General features: G+C 44.2%; 1 protein-coding gene across 3 annotated transcripts in view; it reads left to right on the top strand.

The window, feature by feature from the left end:
* SV2C (synaptic vesicle glycoprotein 2C) overlaps positions 1-20,567 on the top strand; it is a 240,986-nt gene that overhangs the window by 137,796 nt on the left and 82,623 nt on the right. Inside the window, exon 1 of one of the 3 annotated variants that reach the window (XM_077139399.1) lies at positions 3,442-3,797. The exons of the other annotated variants lie outside the window; for them this stretch is intronic. Within the exon in view, the coding sequence (XP_076995514.1) occupies positions 3,761-3,797 (37 nt within the window). The 5' untranslated portion in view covers positions 3,442-3,760. Of the gene's footprint in view, positions 1-3,441; positions 3,798-20,567 lie in introns of those variants that run through there. 3 annotated transcript variants of the gene reach the window in all.

Genomic DNA, 20,567 nt, shown 5'->3' with positions numbered 1-20,567 from the left:
TTTCAAGGGGGCACAGAATACAGGAAGGGTAAAAAGTCAAGCCAGTCTTCTGACCCTCAGTTCCCCGAGATGCTCTAAGCAGGGCCAGGCGAAGAGACTTTCCCCGACAGCAGCTCGGGGGGTGCGCGGGCCGCCCTAACCCTGTGAGGTGGCCCAGGTCCCACTGCCCCTTCGTCTGGGCAGCTGGTGCTGCCGTGAGCACTGAAAGAGCCAAGCCGGCAGAAAAACCAACCACAGGCAGAAGTTTTTGTTATTTAAAAAATTAGTTAACTGAAGATTTTACAGAGGGAGGGTTTACATCACAAAACCCACAACTTCATAAATCCTCCATTGTATCGTTTGCTTCCCTCAAAGGCCACACTGCCAAATGTGGGGGGGGGGGGGCGCGCGCTTCTTTCTGCCCCTCCCCACGCAGCTCCAGTGCCCTTCCTCCAGGGGACTAACCTGGGGGAAGCCCACTTTACTCTGCAGAAGCACTCAGCTGTATTCAGCCTCCACTCCCAAACCCCAGTGCTGGGATCCTCGCAAGCCAAGTGTCACCTCCAGCCCGGGAAGCACTCCCCCTTTGAAGACATTGGGGGTTATTCCCTTTTTCTGATGTTTTTACCATTTGATACCTACTACAAACCTAATTCTAATCTTTTTTCTCTCTAAAATAAGATCTCGCGATTTCCTGATGGTACCATAAGAATTCCCCCATCTCATTTCTCTGCACACTTCTATATCCTGAATGAGTCAAAATGCCTGAGTGTGTTTGTGTTCCTTGGGAAAGATTCATTCTGAAAATACCTTGCTGGGCTGAATTCATCATTAACCTAATTAGATCCTTTCTCCAAGGCTTACAATTAGCATCATTACCAAGTCTTGGTAACTAACTGCTGTGCTTCTAAATTAACTTTCTCCTGGAGGAACATAAAAATGGTCATCTTCTACAATGTTCTCTGTTTCAGCATCATGATTATTCTCCCAAATTTCCATGAATAACACTGAACTGCCTTAGGGGGCAAGTGATATTTACAGTTTTGTGGAGAGGTAGAGAATAGTTCCTGGATATAATTTCTCTTCTCTATCCAAATGCATAGTGGTGTCCACAGAAGGAATACTTCTCTAACTTGTCCAGATTAAGACGACAGGTTGCTGAACCACCCATCTGTTTTTTTAAAAAATGTGATGTTCTTTCATTTGTAAGATGAAACCAAACTTTCTTTTTTACACCACCTTCTGGCAAAGGCACTGCTAATGAGTGCAGGTGTCTCTTGTCAAAATCATGTTTCAATTTGCCCTGAGTTACTTTTAGTGGGTCTCAAGGCAATCTAAGGAGAAGATCAGGATATGGCATCGGATACGTGTGGCCATTCGGCACAACTGGACCACAATGAGGATGGCTGGGCTTATGCTACTAATTTCATAACGTGCACAAGTAATGGCTTGGATCAGAGCGTTACATCAATAGACTGATACAGAAGGACAGGTTTTGAGGTTGAAAGCACGATGCAGGGATCTAATTATGTAACTAAGTGATTCCTAAAGGAATTGTCTTTTTCTCTAAGAAGTGCCTAATCTTTTATGTAACGTTGCAACTTGTTTCCACTTGAGGACAGATTCAATTGCGTTACCCACTTCTTCCTCAGCCCCAGGCTCACCCCTCAAGGAGCATTTCAGCTGCTCTTCCAGCACACTGTGGGATGCACAAGACAGAGCAGACTCATGTGAAGCTCGGACAGGACACCTTCAACGAGAGGGAAACAATGAGCCTGAGAACTCTGTGGCTGGGAAGAGGACAGTGATCAGACTCTAAATCTGGCAAAATTAAAGGAGGAAAAGTATGGTAGCAGGAAGTGTGGGCGGGGGCGAGTAGAAGAGATTGAATCAAATGAGCTGTCCTAATGAGAAAATGCTCGAAAATGCTCTTATGTTGTTAATTTCCTAATAGAAGAAGAGATGGGCTGTTCAAGCTGTCTGTAGATTCCCTTGCCCAGCCTTCCCGATGATTAGCATCATATCTTAATGAGATGACTGCCAGTTTAGGAAATTGGTCCAGGGCCATGTTGCCTAGAGGAGAGAAACATCTGGTATTGAATGACAGTGGAGAGTGTGAGTCAAAGACTTGCTTCTTCTGTGCTCTTTTAGCTTGTAGGCACAGAGCCCCTTCCCTCAAATACTCTGGTGGATTCGGGAGCTCAACCTTGCTGACACCACCTTGAATTTCACTATCTTCTTTAACACACAGAATTCCCGTCTTCTTTAACACTCACAGAGTGTGATGGGTTAGAGGGAGGATTTACATTAGCTCGATCGATTGGGTGCAGGTCCCCAGGGAGGATGGGACAGGAAGGAAGGATGGTAGATGAAGACTTAGAGGGGACTCTCTTTTGTTTCGCAGTTAAAGTCTGAGATGGTCAACTTAAATATCTGAATAACTCAGCAGGTGACATAGATAAGTGAAACAGGCAGGAAAGGAAACTGGAAGGGTTAGTAGGGTGCAAAACCTCTGACTGGCAGGTGATGGCACCTTATGTGACAATTACCCTCGGTAGTTTCTACAGACTTTCAGAAGTCATGTCATGGCCCAGCTGAAATTCAAATTCCTTGACATCCTGTGCTGCACAGGGGCTGGCCAGGCAGAAAACACGGTTGGCAAACAAGGGGCTCCTCTGCCATGTGTAGTTTGTGCTCAAGGTTGCCCTGGCCAGTGGGGAAGTTTTTACACCATAGGGACCGCGAAAAGTGAGAGGAAGGAAAGGCTGTGGAAGGAGGCGCGTCCCCTTTTCTGATTCAACAGTGGTACCAGTGGAACCAAGTAAGAGGAACCATCAATCCAAGGCTTCACCAAGGTGTCCACCCTTTCTTGTGTCTTCTGCTCACCTCGGCCTTCTAGAAATTTATTAATAACTTCATTAAAAAAATATGTTTCTTTTGTATGTTAAGCAATTTCTGGACTCCTTGAGTTCAGAAAGTAAGCCTTAGTCATTTAAGTCCTAGTCATTTTTATAACCTCCATGGCACCGAACACCATGCGTGACCCAGAGTGGCTCACAATCAGTATTTTGTGGAATGGAGTAGGGATGGTAGACGCTTCTGTGCGTGTGAGCTGGGACAATTGCTCCCAGGTCCGATTGGTTTATTAAGTAAGTATGTGCTGTGAGATGGGGTTCTTGTCCTTGTGAGTCAATGAGCTCCCACCCTGCTGGTCGTGGCTGATGGGGCTTGAAGGGGAGGAACTCGTGTTGGTCCATCATGTCTCATTTCGCTCAAACCCTGTAGGAGCTATTACCTAGAACAGCAGAACTGCAAGTAGCTCTCAGACTGCTTGAGGTTTTGTCATTGCTAAGCTCCTGCTGGATTACTGTAATTGAAAGTAGTTTGCAAGCTTCTGGGTGTCCCCCACGCATTCACATCCGCTCTTCCCAGCCTGTGACTCACATTTCAATTCTACAGCATTGTCATCAGTGGCCTTCGCAGCCTGCTCGAAGGAGCCAGACGACTGCATTTATTTCAAGTGTCAGGCGTTTATTAGGGTCGCGCCATGGGAGACACTTTCCTTGCTATTAGCAATCCACTCTGGCCGAATTTGATCCACTTGGGCTTTTCTCAAAGGAAAGCCTGTCAACCTGGTAATCATTTGAGCAGCACTGAAGCACATGATTGAAGAGTGACAGGACAAAGGAGAGAAACCTCTGTGGAGAATCTCCGGGAAATCAGAAATTTGACTGTCATGCTGAGCTGCCCTCCGTGAGGGCTTGGCAGGAGGCCAGGGAGGATGGAAAAGTACAGAACTGAGCTGCTAAAAAGTTCAGGTAAGGAAACCCCCATATGTCTGCCCTCCAGTTTTCCATGGTTTTATGTTTGAGGCTGAGGTCACTGCCCTGGGGGCATGGGAGAAGCTGAGAGGTAGGGATGGGGGTAAATACCCCCCCAAAGAAAAAGATTTGGGGTCAGTATCTTTACTAACATATATTAAGCATTTGTTATGTACCATGCACTATTTTTAATTCTATAATCATCCCATCAAATAGATACTGTTGTTATCACACCTTACAGGTGAAGAAACTGAGATTCAGAGAAGTAAAGTGACTTGCCCAAGGTCACCTAGCTAAAAAGTGGTGGAGCTGGAATTCAAAACCATCAGCCTGCCTCCACACCCCACCATCTTAATGTCTTCACAATCATGCTTTCCAGTTTACCGAGATGACACTCGGGAGGCCACTTATTTCCATTCCCAGCTTTCCATCAAAAAAGTTTCTGCCTTCCCCTGCCCCAGGCGGGTCCTCCAAATAGCCTGAACCGGGGAGCAGGGACACTTCCAGAGCAAACGCCTGCAGAAACTATGGCTGAAACTGGAAACCCCACTGGTGCCCACCCTCAGCCCCCACACCTACTGAACGAGGACCTCCTCCCGAGGAGGCAGATGGCGGTCCGTAGCTCTTCCTGTCCCCACCCCCACTCCATCAGCTTTGCAGTGTCATCTGTTGCTTCAGAGCCTGAGAGCCTTCTCTGAGCAAATGAGATTTGCTCCCAGCTTTCCTTCAGGCTGGACAATTAGAAACAGATAAGACAACAGTAATTGGACAGTGACCACTGCTGCTTTTAGGCAATCAGCCTAAACCTTGGACCTTATTTAATTTAGACTTGGGATGCACGCCCTTCAGGGCTGGGGACTGGGAGCCATTTCCACTGGCCCTCACTCGTCTGAGATTCTTTTCCACTTTCCTGCCCACCGGCATACCACTTCCTCTTTGTTCAGTTCCCAGCTTCCGAGTTCGGAGGCTAATGCTCAGTTGGCCCCTACCTTTTCCTGATTAGCGAGCATGAGAGGGGACACAGGAGAGGAGAAACGGGGTGCAGGTAGAGTGTGTGGTGCCCATATCCCACCGGGTCAAGTGGCAAGAGACTTTCCACCACCAAAACCATGCTGAGGCTGGGACGTTGGCCGAGAACCCCAAGTGAAGGGGCGGATGAGGGGTTGGGGGGGGGGTGGAAGAGTGCACACAGGTGCAGCCATTCTGGAGAGCAGTGTGATGGCACTTGGGCAAAACATGTGCACTGTGACCCGGGGCTCGCGCTCCTGGATGTATGTCCAGGGAAATCTGTACCTAGAGCCATAAGGACGTTTGCAGCGATGCCGTTTGTGATAAGGTAGCTGGAGCAACCTGGCTCTCCATCACGGGAGAATGCGTGCGTGAAAGGGGCCGACACACCTTACATCAATTAGAAACAGTGATGACCACATGGGTAGGTCATTACAACACAGGACTGAGTGAAAAGAGTAAGGCAAAACATGAGGGCCACAGCACACTGCCATTATGTAAGCTAAAAGATACACTCCTGGGGGTGAAGGGTGGTCCAGTGCCAGGCAGGAGACCGGGTACCATTCCCGGCCCATGTGCTACCCCCCCAAAAAAAATCAGTAAATGGTGCTGCAATAACAGGATAGTCACATGGGAAAAGAATGAAATGTGACTCCTACCATACAGCATAAAAAAAAAAGATTCACTACTTATTTTACCAGGGTTTATTCATTTTTGAATTTACAGTTGAAACTCACTGGAGTGTTTGCCTAAGGAAGGGGGTGGCAGAAGGGAACGGGACGTGCGGTGACAGTGCCGTGGGAGGGTGGTTCCGCCCCCCGCACCTAAGGGTGAAAAACAAAAGGACATATGGAGGGTTTCGTTGGAGTTCATTTGAATTATTCCTTTGCTAAATATTTTCAGAGCATACAAAATGTGAGGAGCAGAGATCAAGTTGCACTAAGACTCAGAGACTCCCTTTTCTTACCCACTTAGCCCTGAGCCCTCCAAGCCTCGGTTCCCTGACACACGTTGACCTGAAGCTGTTTCCAACTCCTCAGTTCTAGCAAAACATTCCAAGACCCTGCGCAAGTAATTTGTAAAGGCTGAGGAGTGGATCTGGAGCTCTCCGAGTGAAGTTTCTCTTCCAAATGCGAGAATCTGCAGGGTTAACTAACACCCATGCACATGGGCCGGCCATGGGCATTTCCAGGTTTCCAAACCAGCTGCCCTCAGCTCATCTGCCCTCCTTATGGCCTCAGAGACACAGGTGTTAATGTACTGGTTCGGCTGCAGTGTGTGGCTGATTTTATTTCCTCTGGTCTTGGGAAATTTATTCTTAGAATGGTTTTTGTATCCCAACGATGAAAACACATTAATTCCTAGGATGGAAGGAGGCCCTGTATTGAAATAAGGGAGGCTGCGAGATGGATAATTCTCTTCCACGAGTGCTGTTTTAGTTCTGAAAGGGTCATTCATTGCCATAAGCCAGGATGCAAATTGTCGTATCAGTTTGATTTATCGGACTATAGTGTATTATTCAATAAATATTCAAATTTAATAGAACTGGTAATTTAGAAGTACCTACAATATGTTCCTAGCAATGCCTAGCTGCAGTCATTTCATATTTGCCCTTTTTGTCTTGAGCAAAGTGAAGTGTATGCCAAAAATTCACACCGAGCAGTACAGTCCCTATTATGCTAATCTGTGCATGTTTCTGGGGAAAATTATGGTTCAGATACCAAAGCACAATTCCAAATAACACGTCCGCTTTATCAAACTCAGTAAAGCATATTGGAGGTTTGCCTGCAGTGGTCTTATAAGAAAAGTCTAACAATTTCTCAGAGGAAACGGAAACATTATTTGGAACTTTTAACTGAGTAAGAATGAAATGCCTTGTGTCTGTGGCACTGTGAATTCCAAATTGAAGGGAATCAAATAGATGTAGTTTCATTCTGTTCAGCCTTTCTCAACAGAGCAGAGGTTTTAATAGCAAATAACAAGCTGATTTCAGGTTTCCCAGTCACCTTTAGCATTGCTGCCACCATCTGGCATTCTGTTAGAGCAGTATAAATCATAGTTTCATTTTAGGGAAGAGTGTATTGATTTGCTTATTTTTTTTCCCTTTCTCCCTCTGGTGCAGACTTTATGGGAAATTGAAGCTTCCTTTATGCAGTATATTTCAGCCAATCAAAAGGGCAGCCCGTGCTCCCTGATTTGTAATGAGAGGTGACCCAGGTGGGTCATTTCCCGGCAGCCCCACCCCCACCCCCACCCCACAGTAGCTGTACCATAGAGAAAAGCTAGAGCACGTGCTGGCCAGACTTCATCAGAACATTTACCGCACTTCCTAAGACAAGGACATTTGATCCGTTTCAGTGAAAGAACTAACACAGTCAATGGCAAGGCATTCATGTTCATTTTGATTTTAAAGCCAGCTAACATTTGACTTTCCCTGTGGTGATTAATTAGGCTCTTTTGAGATTGCACCTCGATTTTAGTGATATGTTTTCACAAAAGGGTCAGAAAATAACAAAACAAAGGGAGATTTCTCTGTGGAGAAAGGGCAAAAAAGTAAATAAGAAAATGGTGATGAGACCTTTTACGATATCTTAAAAGACACAAAGTCAAGTCAAGGAATAAATGGCTATCCTTACAAAATGCAGAGACTGTCTTAGCAGCAAGGCAAACAAGGCTGAGCTAGATTTTTCTTTCTTCTTATGCAATGAGTTTTTCTAAGGCATGATCTACACAAGTTGGTAAAGAGAGATGTAACAAGTTTTCCTTATCCCAGTGCTCAGAGAAACATTTTTTGAAAATCGGGGGGGAAATGCAATATGATGCTAAATACATCTGTGGAGGGAAGCATCAAAAGTACCAAGAAAAATAATAAAAATCAGGTCAATAGAAAATGTTCACAGTGTGACAGAAACACAGGACATTTAAGTGTATTTTGAATGTTTATATTGGAAATCTCGGCTCTCGATTTGACATGGTGTTTACTTAGTGCAAAAAATGAATGAAGATTAAAAATATATATATACACATTGTAAAATATCTGTTGACCCATGTTCAGAGCCAGAGAAAAACATAATGATTTGTAAGTACACATTATATCCAATTATTTAACCTAAAATAAAAAAAATTTTAGATTTTAACTTAAAGATATGCAGCTGTAGCACTTCAAATGCTTTGACGGACTGCACAGACAAGAATTGGGAAGGCCACTGTCCTGGAAGAGAGTTTTGCTTGTTTACATTTACCTTGCAAACACATTTAGTACATTTCATTAATCGTGTCTCCTGCAGATAAGCACAACTCTTTCTGCATCTAAATTGATTAAAGTAGAGAAGAAATGATGATATGAGTTGTTTTCCCCTCCCCAATCCTCTACGAAATGGAAGAATTTATATATTTCATAAGACAGAATGAGCTTAATCTAAAAAATTGGGTGCTGCAGAGTTTAGTGAAGGGACCCATGTTTTCTTACAAATCTTTTGCCTCAGCTGAGCAATTTTTTTTTCTGTAGGATGAAATGAGCCAAGTTTTTCCGCAGCAGATGGTCCACTCTCCCACCAGCAGCCAGCTCAAACACCCTTAATGCACAGTAACTACTTCATTGTCAAACGTAATTGGCTCTGCGGATACACAAAGGCTGGCACATAAAAGTTACTTCTGAATGCATTTTTATCTTGTTAATTTTTTTTGTTTTTCTCTAAGTAACACAGGCCCATTGTTTTAAAAATCAAATACCATTAAAGGAATTATAACAAAAAATAACAATGGCTCTGGAGAGCTGTCCTGCGTCCCCTCCTCCCATCATGATTTGTGTGGGGAGAGAATTGAAAAGTTTGTTCTCTTTATCCTGTGCTAAAATGCTGGAGGGTTTGCTTTTTTTTTTTTATTCCTTCTCCTTTTCTCATGTTTTTCCTACACCATCCCAGTTTGTCGTCTACTGTGCCTTTTCCCCCTCAGCATCCTGAAAGGTGAGGGATGTGAAAAGACTGCAGTACCTGCTGTGCTCTGGTGGCCCTGCCAGGATAGAAGTGCTGTGGGCTCATGCCAGCCAGAGCACGGGCTTGTCCCCTGGGCCCCTAATCCAGCAACGGGTAACTAAGCAGCAATGAAGCAGGTGCTTTTGGGGCGCTGCACATCAGCACGACCCCGTGGGCCATTGTGAGCCAATATCTCACCTCGTGTCCCCTCCGAGGGCCCCTCAGCTCCACTGAAGCGTAGGGAGATAACTCCCTAGGGGTCAACCCTCCGCTAATAGAAGACTGGAAGTGTCCGATAACTCCGCCAGCCTCACCCTCTCCTGAGAGAATTTTGAGGCGTTCTACAAGGGTCTCTAGAGGGTCCCCAGTGGCACTGAGCCCCAGCTGCCCCTCGAACTGAGTTTCATTACACACTCTTTATGTTTTACCTCCTTCCCTCGTTCACTCTCCCGGCTGCTTCAGTCCTGGGTTCGGGCATCACCTCCCAAATAAACCATCTACACTGAAGTCCTTGCTTCAGGCTCGTGCTCAGAGAAACCTAAAGTAAGACACTTCTTTAAGATGTAAGTTTTTTTTAAAGCACCAAGTGCTTCTGAGAAGTAATATATAAGCGTTAAATGAACAATTTTTTTTTAAATAGCAGATTTAATCTTAGTAACAATCCTAAAAGTATATGCTAAATAAATAATTTAATATTAAGTATTTCCACTGCTGATTTAAAAATGCAAACTGCCAGGCCCCAGCCCGGCCTGCATTTTGATGACCAGTGCTGGTGATTCTGATGTAGGTGGAAGCCACGTTGGCCTCGTGGCTTCAAGTCAGATGCACCTAGGTTTGAATTCTGCATGACTTTGGAGCATTTTGTTTCTACGGGAAAGAAAGAAAGAAAAGAAGGGAGGGAGGGATGGAGAGAGATTGAGAGAGGGAGGGAGGGAGGGAGGGAAGGAAGGAAGGAAGGAAGGAAGGAAGGAAGGAAGGAAGGAAGGAAGGCAGGCAGGCAGGCAGGCAGGCAGGCAGGCATCAACTCGCAGGGCCATTGCTCTAATTAGATAAGATGACCTTTGTGAAGTGCCTGGTCCAGGGCTAGGCCCCGTTGCAAGTGCTCAATAAATGGTGACTGTGTGCGCATGTGGTTGCAATATGTTTGCACTCTAGAAATGCACTGAATCAAGAAAATGCATGTTTCCTAAAAGCGTAATTAGCTCTGTCAGGCACCTGCAAACCTCAAGGAAAGGATTCCACAAGGGCTCTCTCAAGTAATTCTATAGTCAACAAATACTTATTGAAGGGACTTTATTTTCTAAAGTAACTCAAAGCCTTCCTTATAAGGGCTTCCTCAGCTGTGTTCAGGAAAAGGAAGAGGAGCAGAGACAGTCCTGCATGAACATCTTTTGGGCCCACTGTAAAGTTTTTGACTGTGAAGAATGATTTTTTTTTTAAAAAAGATGGTTTTTCCTGGATTGTTTCCAACTTGCAATAAAATACCCAGCTGCGTTCCAGATGCATCCCATCCTCATTTCTGCTGCATGCATATTTGGATGCTCAAGAAGTTACCTTTGACCAGTATTATCGCCTTCCCACTGGCCTCCCTGATGCCACTTTTGTGCCCTACTCTCTGTTTCTAATGTGACAAACAGAGCGAGTCTTCGAAAATATAGCTCAGTTCCTGCCGTTTCCTGCTGATGACCTGCGGCTTTCTCCCATGAACTTGGGATTAAATCCTGAGCCCTTGCCTTGGCCTTCCTGGCCCTACCCGACGTGGTCCCTGCCTTACTCGTTTCCGGCCTACCCCTCAGCCCCCAGGCGTGGCGTCTTAGCCACGTTGGCCCTCTTGCACCTCTGTGTGCAGCCATTTCCATCTCAGGCCATCTGCGCTTGTGGCTCCTCTGTTGGGAATGTCCGTCCCTCCCACACCCACGGCACATCTCTGCTCCTGGAGAGCAGGTCTACCCCCCTAAAATGGCAAACTCCTCCCCAGCCCATCCCTCCCCATCCCCTTACGCTGACGTAGAGGGTGCTCTCATCATGATGTCTCCAGGTAGAATGAAACTCCACCACGGCAGGAACTTTGTCTCCTTTATTGCTACATGCCCTGGGGCTACAGCAGGGTCTGGCATGACAGCTCTCTTTTATTAAATGAATGCCACATCAAGTATTGGTAGATCTGAGACTTGTGCATATGTTAAATGTCTTACTCAGTTGACAGATATTTATGGAGCTTCTGTTACACCTAAGATACGATACCAAGGTAAGCGATAAGTAAGACCTAGTTCCTGTTTTCAAAGAATCATAGTCTAGCATAGTGCTGTACGATACAAATACACATGAGCCACATTTTTTTTAAAAAAGGTAGCCACCCTTAAAAAATAAAAAGAAACAGATAAAATTAATTGTAAAGATATATCTTATTTAACAGACTATATCCAAAATATTATCATTTTAATATGTAATCAATATGCAAAAATTACTAGTGAGATTTTTTACATTCTTAGTCGTATTGCCTACAAATCTGTATTTCATACTTGCAATACAATTTAGTTGCAGACTTTCATTGGAAATACTTGTCTACATTAGATTTCATAAAATTGGTAGTTGCAAAGTAGGTTCATATGATCAAGTTATTCCTAACATACTTAACTGTTTTCTGATAATTGAATTGTCAGTTTTTAAATTTAAATTAATTAAAATTAAATGAAACTAATAATCCAGCTCTTCATTCTCCACGTGCCATATTTCAACAGCTCATAGCCACATGTGGTTGACAACTGCCTTATTGGGCAACTGTCACATAGATGAAAGGTATGTAGATAAAAGGAATGAACACAGGAGGAGACTGCAGTTCTGAAACAATCTTATTAAGAAGAGAGCTGTGGTCTGGTCTGAACACTGCCATTGCATATATCCTTTCCCTGATGGGAAATGTCTCTTTATTGAGATTCACCTTACATGTCAGCTCCCCCAGGAAGCTTTCTGGGGTACCCCTTTATTGAATTAGCCCTCCACCACGTTGGCCCTCTTGCACCTCTGTGTGCACCTGTTTCTGTCTCAGGCCATTTGCACTTGTGGCTCCTCTGTTGGGAATGTCCGTCCCTCCCACACCCACAGCACGTCTCTGCTCCTGGAGAGCAGGTCTACCCCCCTAAAATGGCAAACTCCTCCCCAGCCCATCCCTCCCTATCCCCTTACGCTGACTTAGAGTGTGCACTCATCATGATGTCTGCTCCTCCACCCTCAGCCTGCCACCCTACATTCTAATGGCTAGCTGTCTACTTATTGTATTTGTTTTTCCCGCTGGTTTGTAAGCTCCATGTGACCTGGAAGCTGTTGCTGCTGGTTTCCCAGCATCCGGCGCTCAATACATATCTACAGAATGAATGAATGAATGAATTGAATAACCAAACTCTGGATGCAAAAGGATGAAGAAGGACTAGAGAACCGTGTTTAAAAGAAGAAGCAAGAGTGTAAAAGGGGAACGAGGACGGGGCAACGACAGGGTGAAGACAGAAGCTCGTTCCATTAGATCAAGTCACCCATGTCACATGCTTCAGAGGCACCAACAAGGGTGAGAGCTGTGTCAGAGGATAAACTGCTCTGGAACGATGAGCCTGAAAAGATGACTTTGTTCAAAGACAAAGATATTTGCAATAGAGAAGAGAGATACTAGAAGGCTATTATGAGAAAGAGAGAGAGAGAGACCAGAAGTCCATCACAATGACGAGAGAGGTGGGGCTCCACTCCCGAAGCGAGCAGTGTTTTTAAGAACTTGGATGTGCTAATGGCAGTGAACTGGAGGGGAGGTCAAGCAATGGGGTGTGGTCATTACTGGTGAGGCCACGTGGACTGTGTTCTATCTGCATTCTGTACAGACCTCGGTGCAGGGGTCAGGGGCCCAGAGTCTGACGTCTAGTCATGCTGCAGAGAAATTAGGGCTGGCTTGGACAGGAGCCCAGTGGATGGGGTGGGGGTTTCTTAGTCCCGTTTTATAGGATCACAGGGTTACGGTAAATTCAACATTGTCAGCTAAGAGAAAAACTGCTGGATTTTGTAATCAGGGACCACTTTTATGGGGAACTACAGATATATTCAGCCAGAGCTAAGCTCAATACTTCTTCATATGTTCAGTGATAGCCCCTGATTCAGGGTTCTCTATGTCTTAAATGTGAAGAGATTGGCTTCTGAGGCCAACAGCCCAGTCTTAAGTGTTTGGTCAGCTGGGGTCCTTCCCACTGTCGCAGCTGTCCCTAGTGACAGCTGTTAGATCTGTATGCTAATTGAAATTGTGAACTGTTCATAGCTGGCTTGAGGCAGTGTGTGATTTATGGGCATCTGATCTAAAGATACTTAAAGGATGCAATTATTGGAGCCAGGAAGGGAGATGTGATTAATCAAAGAAGACAATTTACTAAATGGCCCTCTAAAATGCTACAGTAATAACTAAGAAAAGGACTCCAGTTCCTTCCATTGAAGCAAAGGTTGTGTTTGTGTGTGTGCGCATGTGTGTGTGTGTTTAAAATAACATACACCCACAGGACATAAGGCATGCATTTCTAGCATGTGGAGATTGCAGTTATGGGACTCTCCCAGGCATAGATTTATCTTTTAAGTTTTCTTACATTGGCCCCATCGCCATGATGAAATGTCAAGTTCCTTAGCCCCATGTTTGCATCAGCAGAGCTCCTGGGTGTTTAGGGAATGGTTGCAGAAAGGAAAAAAAACAGCAGTTCCTTTTAGTCACATCTCTTAAAGGCCCCAGAGTGAGTCCTAGTCTTTCTATTTCCTTGAGTGTTCATTCACTGTCCTCACCCTTTAAAGCCTATGGTTTCCTTTGCCAAAATTGCTGACACCAAGAACCCAGGATGCAAGTCAAAATTTCCTAGTACTTATCAGAATAGAAAAATGACTATCAGTAATACATACATAAGTGTCTTGAAATCTTTGTCAAACCGTACCATCCCAGTCAAGCCAGTCTCGGGCTGCTGCTGTCCCATGGGCTGTGTTTTTAGTTGTTGAATGCCTTACTCTGACAGGCACTGCCCCTATTTTTCAGTTGCTGCAGGCTGTCAAAACAATTGGTCAGTTAAGTCCTTTCAAAGGAAAATCTCTCTGGCCTGCTGTTTGGAACTGTGTCAGCAGGCATGCTCCCCAAACCCTAAACAGCATCACACGTACAGGGCACACACGCACACACGCGCATGCACGCACACACACACACACACACACATACACACACCTTCCTCTGCCCCTCATCTGCCACTGTGGTAGGGAAAAAGAATTCCAGATGGGGGAAAGGACACTGCTCTTGGAAAATCAGGGTAGAGGGAGCAGCAGGAAAAAGAATGCTTCAGGGGACTGTGCAGGGGCCAAGACTATACCCAAGAAAGCAAGAAGTCATGGCCCTGCCCCTCCCTGGAGACGCTAGACTCAGTGCCCGCCCCGCCTGTCCCCAATCCCCTCCCTGAGACACACACCTAAGCACACGCACTGTTGTACTTCCTCCCGTGTCACCGCCTCCCACCTGTACCTGCTAATATGGTGTTAAAGTTGGGGCCGTGGGTGGACGGTATGGATGGAAGCTGCAAAGACAGTCAAGAGGCATCTTCACCTTTCCCTTTGAAACTGTCCGGTGTGGCGATGATGAGAAATAGTTTGTTTGCTGAGAGGTGTGCTGATGGCCTTTACAGAAGGTAGATTGAAGGACTAGACATTAAAATCAGAGACTCCAAATTTTTAAGCGCCTGAGCACCCCAGTGTCCTCCTTGGTAAGACAGGGACCAGTACTGCTGACACACCACATAAAAGGACAAACTGACCATCAGGCTGAGGTGACAATCTAAGCCAAAAATAAGCAGGGGAGGAGCTAGCCGGGCCAGGACAGTGACTATCTTATGACCTGCTGCGTTCCATAGGCGTGTCCCTACATTTTTGCACATAGCTGTTTTTAATTGCATATCGTTTTCCCATGGACATATGCTGCAGCTGTTTGTGTGCTTCATCTTCATTGTCACAATTAATCTGCAACCGTCACTCACTTACAACCACCTTTCCCTTTCCACATCTAGGGCTAAAAGTGGATTCTTGGAACTGTGCAAGAAAATTGAAAAAAAATTGCATTTTCAGAGTACTGGTCCTTTACCCCTTGTGAAGATATTATTTATTATCTGCATGCTCATTTCAGATGATGAGTTATTACCGCTGGTAACGCCTGTTCCTCCTTCCAGTGCTGCACACTGGCGCACAGAAGCTGACATAAAAAATTGCCGCATGCCAAGGGGAAGACAGTAACAACATCTGAGGACTAGCTCAAGCCTAACAATTTATTAGGAAGGAAAGTCGTCAATCTGTAACTTGAATTTTGCATTTAGAACTGAAATTTTTAAAATGTGGGCCCAAAGCAGTTTTTCTTTAGGTATCTAAAACTGAAAATGGCTAAACCACCCAAAGGTCCCACAGTGACAGTATCATTAGCTCCTAAGATTAAATTTGAAAATCAAAGACTGCATGTGTGTTGGCATTTTATACAAAAGTAGATAATGAGGCATGAAATTAAAGACAGGTCTCAGATAGAGGCTTAGATGATGGTGATTTTTAGGGGCCTGGAAGAAGGGAAGCAAGGCTATATTGGAGGGAAAAGTTAATTGCCCACAGCCCGGAGAGTTCTTGTGTTCAGGGCAACTGCTGGCAAAGCTATGTACATCTCCTATTTGCCTTAAAAATGCTGCAGAACCAGTAATATCCATTGTGAACCTTACTCACAACCATATTTCATAAGGCACTTCTTTCCAGCTCAGCGTCCTGCAGGTAGTAGGTTTTCAGTAAGTAGTTGTTGAATTGTTGAATGACTGAATGAAGAGTGTTAGCCATAAGTTCCTGGGCTCAGGGTAAAGAACAGGTGTCAGAAGCCGGGGTTGTGACAATATTGTGGCTGCATCTGTGTCACTCAGGGAAAATGGCAATTGGTTCTTTAAAAATAATTATATCATTATTAAACTTGGAAGAAAAACAAAATTCTAGATCAACCACAAAGAAACAAAGAGAAGGAACTTGGATAGACTCTCTGAGGAACAAATGCACAGGCAGGTGATCTCCAAAATTACTTCTATCACATATTATGATTCAAAACTGATTGCAAACAACAACTATTCTGATTTTCTGACAATGTTAGGTTGGACGCTTCTATACTAGATGTTGTTTACTCCAGAGCTCACTGTTATTTTTAACACACTCACGCAAACAGGAAATCTTTCGCCAGATGCAAAATATTTATCAGTTTTGCATCTCTCCCTTATTCATGAGGCTAATTTACAAAAACAAAAACAAAAGGCCATGTTAAGCTAATTGGCAAGATGAGTGATGCAGTCCCATTACCTATTAAATATTCAACATTGGATTTGAAAAATATTGTAACCTTGTAATTTAAAACTAATTTCAGTAGTATTTTAATAAGGTTTAAGGCTTTTGAATAATCATGTTAATACCAGCAGATGCTTTTATTTGGTTAGCAAAATGACTAATTTTATAATTAATATCTTTAACAAGGTGCACTGAAAATATATTTGTCTTGCTGTTAAGATGGCCATTCATATGTATTTCTCTTTATGACGAGATAGTGCAAGGGTATCACTGCCTCACTCTGCTGTCTGTCATCCAAGCGGTGACAGTAGGTGTGCTGCTGATGCACACGGCTGTCTATTTGTGCAGCCTCAGAACAGCCCTGAGCAAGATCTAATGAAAGACTCTGCAGAGCCGTGAGGTATATAAATCTCTAGAGCCTCCGACTCAGTCAGCCATACAGCAGCTCCATTTTGTGCCACAGTCCTCGTAATGAGATGTTTCAATGGTATTAGCTTGACGTTAACCCCCAGTGGGTGACTATGGCTTTTCATTCTGAATACTTTGGTTTGTAGAGAGATCCTTCCACTCTTTTCAAAGCCACTTCCTCTGAAAACCAGAAATCAAGTGTGAGTATTAAATGCTTGATGACTTTAATTCTTCTTTGCGAAACGACGTTCTCAGGGCTACTGCCTTGGTAAAAAAGTGTCAACAAATGACCAATCTTTGTCTCCCTTTCCCCTTCATGTTATTTTGGCTGTTCTTTTATGTCAGGCCCTGCTTTTCTTCAAATATGATCAAGAAAATATCAAGCCAAACTGGCATTAAAAATAAAATTTTATTTATTTTTGACTATTTGGTTTCTTTTTACCTTTTTTCCCCTTTATTAGAGAAGTTGTGGGTTTAATTTTTTTGTCAATACTATATTAAAGTCAACCTATCAGAGATACGCTGACGGAAAGTTCGCTTCTCTTCCATGGTTTATGGTAGTTGCTGTGGCTTTATGTAGTTATTATTTCACTTGTACTAAATAAGTTTCCTGTGGAAACAGTATCCAATCTCAGTTAGCACCCAGTATTTCTGGATCACCGCTTTCCACTTGTTTTCTAGATGCATTAAATAGGGTGTCTTGGAAGAAGGGAGCTTTGTGGTCACTTTGAAAAGCAGCTACAGCCCTTCTTCCTAAATGAGGTGTACTGGATTGTGCTTCCACCCTTGGTCCATGGGAGGCAGCATGGTCTTGCATTTGACTGAGGCCGTCTGAGAAGGTCCTGGGTCCTGGAGCAGGGCCCTGGGTCAGTATTAGAAGACTGGAGGGAGACAGGTTGAACGAGGCCTGCCTCATGCCAGGCTACACTGGTGCAGCACCAAAGCAGAAACCTGTTTTGTCAACTGGCAAAACCCAATTCTTTCTTGCCAGTTGGCTTAATCCCTCTTGAAATCTCAGTGGTCATTTTTCTTCCTTTGATTCTCTATGAAAGGAAAGACAAAACGGATTTCTTGTCCTTGCTCAAGAGAAGAGCCTGTGTGTTTAATGAGAGTTTTAAGTTACACTCTAAAAACTATGGGGTAGACCAGATGCTTGCTTTCCTGAGAGCCTTGTGATTTGCCCTGATCAATTCTAGTTACTGGCAGCATATGCATCACTTGCAAAATGAGATGAGGCTCATTTTCTCCCTCTAGAGAAATTTGGTGTTGATACAGAACTAATTCACTCGAAATGCTTCTTCCGGTGGTCTTATATAGCTCACTCTTCAGGAAGATCTAGTAGGGTTTCCACACCTAAAGCAAAGCATCCTGAACAGCAATGTTCCCAAGTTTGGCATGCAAGAGTCATCTGGGTGGGCTCATTAAAACACAGGTTGGCTGAGATTCTATCCCCAGAGTTGCTGATTCCATAGGTCTGAGTGGGGCCAGAAATTTGCATCTCTTAGAAGTTCCCAGGCAGCTGATGCTGCTGGCCAAGTCCCACACTTTGAGAACCACAGCTGTCCTGCGTTAGAATTAGCCACTCACCTGTTCATTATTTTATCATTTTAAGGGCCAGAAGACTGATATTTTGAACTTATTCAAAAGGTTTCTTTAGTCCAGAAACTCATTTGTCTACATGGCCCTGGTCTGAGCTTCACTGTTAAACTTGGATCGTTAGTATCAAAATAGTAATGAAAATAACAGTAAATAACAATGACAGAATTTTAGCGTTTACAAAGGAGGGGCCAAGATGGCGGTTTAGCAATGTGGGCGTTTTAGTTCGTCCTCCAGAACAACTACTAAATAACCAGAAACAGTACAGAACAACTCCCGGAGCCACGTCAGTGACCAGACACACAGCGTACCCCAGTCTGGACCAGCTGGACTGGCTGCAAGCCTCCCCAAAACCTTGAGTTCCCCAAGCCGTGGCAGCCGGCACCCCTCCCCCACAGGCAACTTCCCAGAGGGAAAGGAAAGAGACTCTAAACCTGGTCAAGGCGGAGTTCACTCATTGGGCTCACGGAAAAAGAGGAAAGGGGGAGGAAACAGAGGTTTTAGTGGCTGTTTCTACAGAGACTTGGCAGCCTCTGGATTCAGCAGCGGGACTTCTCAGGCTGCAACTGCCCCAGGCATAGGCAGAAATGGACTGCTTTCAGGGCTGTCTCCCACCTGTGCCTTCCCCAGGGGAGGGGTGAAGCCCAACTCAGGTGGAATCCCTCTCTCAAGGAATTCAGACCCCAGGGCTTGGCAATTTGAAGCCATTAAAACCAGCCTACAACCTCTCCTCTGTCTCCACCACGCCCCCAGCAGGGAGAGTCTTCTAAAGTTAAAAGTGCCACAACATCTTTTGCTGGTGCAACCCACAGGCAGACGGGCCACATACTGGCCAGGATAAGAAAAACAGAGCCCAGAGACTTCACAGGAAAGTCTTTTAACCTGCTGGGTCTCACCCTCAGGGAAAATTGATGCAGTGACTCCTTGCCTCTGATAGGAGGCCAGTTTAGTCCGGGAAAACCCGGCTCGAGTCTATAATACCTACGTAGACCCTCCTAAGGGTGGGGAGGGAAAAGGCACCATACAAGCAGGGCAAGAAACAAGAAAACAAGAACTGAAATATTATCCTCTGTTAAACAAAACCTAAGCTAGAGGTCCGGAAAAAGCTGAACTGAAGGTCAAAGAACAGATAGACAACAAATTCATCTAGCAAGAAAAGCCTGGGTAAGAGAAGTGAAAGCAATCTCCAGAATAAACTAATTAAGGTAATTAAATGTCTAGACGCTAGCAAAAAATAACAAATCACACCAGGAAAATTGAAGATATGGCCCAGTCAAAGGAACAAACCAATAGTTCAAATGAGATACAAGAGCTGAAACAACTAATTCAGAATATACGAACAGAAATGGAAAACCTCATCAAAAACCAAATCAATGAATTCAGGGAAGACATGAAGAAGGCAAGGAATGAACAAAAAGAAGAAATGGAAAGTCTGAAAAACAAATCACAGAACTTACGGGGATGAAAGGTACAGTAGAAAAGATGAAAAAAACAATGGAAACCTACAATGGCAGATTTCAAGAGACAGAGGTTAGGATTAGTGAACTGGAGGATGGAACATCTGAAATCCGACAAGATACAGAAACTATAGGGAAAAAATGGAAAAATATGAGCAGGGACTCAGGGAACTGAATGATAATATGAAGCGCACAAATATACATGTTGTGGGTGTCCCGGAAGGAGAAGAGAAGGGAAAAGGAGGAGAAAAACTAATGGAAGAAATTATCACTGAAAATTTCCCAACTCTTATGAAAGTTCTAAAATTACAGATCCAAGAAGTGCAGCACACCCCAAAGAGAATAGACCCAAATAGACGTTCTCCAAGACACTTACTAGTCAGAATGTCAGAGGTCAAAGAAAAAGAGAGGATCTTGAAAGCAGCAAGAGAAAAGCAATCCATCACATACAAGGGAAACCCAATAAGACTATGTGTAGATTTCTCAGCAGAATTTTAGCATTTACAGAGCATTTTTACATTCATTACCTCGTTCAACCTCCAGAGACCCCCCTGGGTTATTATACTTCCTGTTTTGCACATGAGAAAACTGGGATTCAGCTTGCTTGATTAGATTCTCCTTCCATTTTTTGGTTGAAAGTGATGAATTAGAAATCACCTGACTCCATGAAGTGGTAGAAAAGGAATTGCTACCAGGCTAACTCCAAAGACTTTTGGTCTTCAGACCAGGGTGTATGAAGTCGTAATCCAAGGAGTATCCATATGCAATGATAGTTTTAAGAAAGTCAATTTAAGAACTTCCACTTCTTCAACAAGCACTTTTTCATAAAATTGATTTGCCTGAGAGTACAACTTTCTCCTCTACTAAAGACAGATTAATTCTCTCTAGCCTCAGGCTGGAAACCTCCAAACTCTAGACTATGGCACAATTCAAAACTTCAGTTGTAGGTGGTGAGAAAGCCAGTGTCTCTAAAG

This window comes from Tamandua tetradactyla, chromosome 21 (assembly GCF_023851605.1).
Source record: "Tamandua tetradactyla isolate mTamTet1 chromosome 21, mTamTet1.pri, whole genome shotgun sequence".
NCBI classification, from domain to species: Eukaryota; Metazoa; Chordata; class Mammalia; order Pilosa; family Myrmecophagidae; genus Tamandua; species Tamandua tetradactyla.
This window is presented reverse-complemented; position numbering and strand designations above follow the sequence as displayed.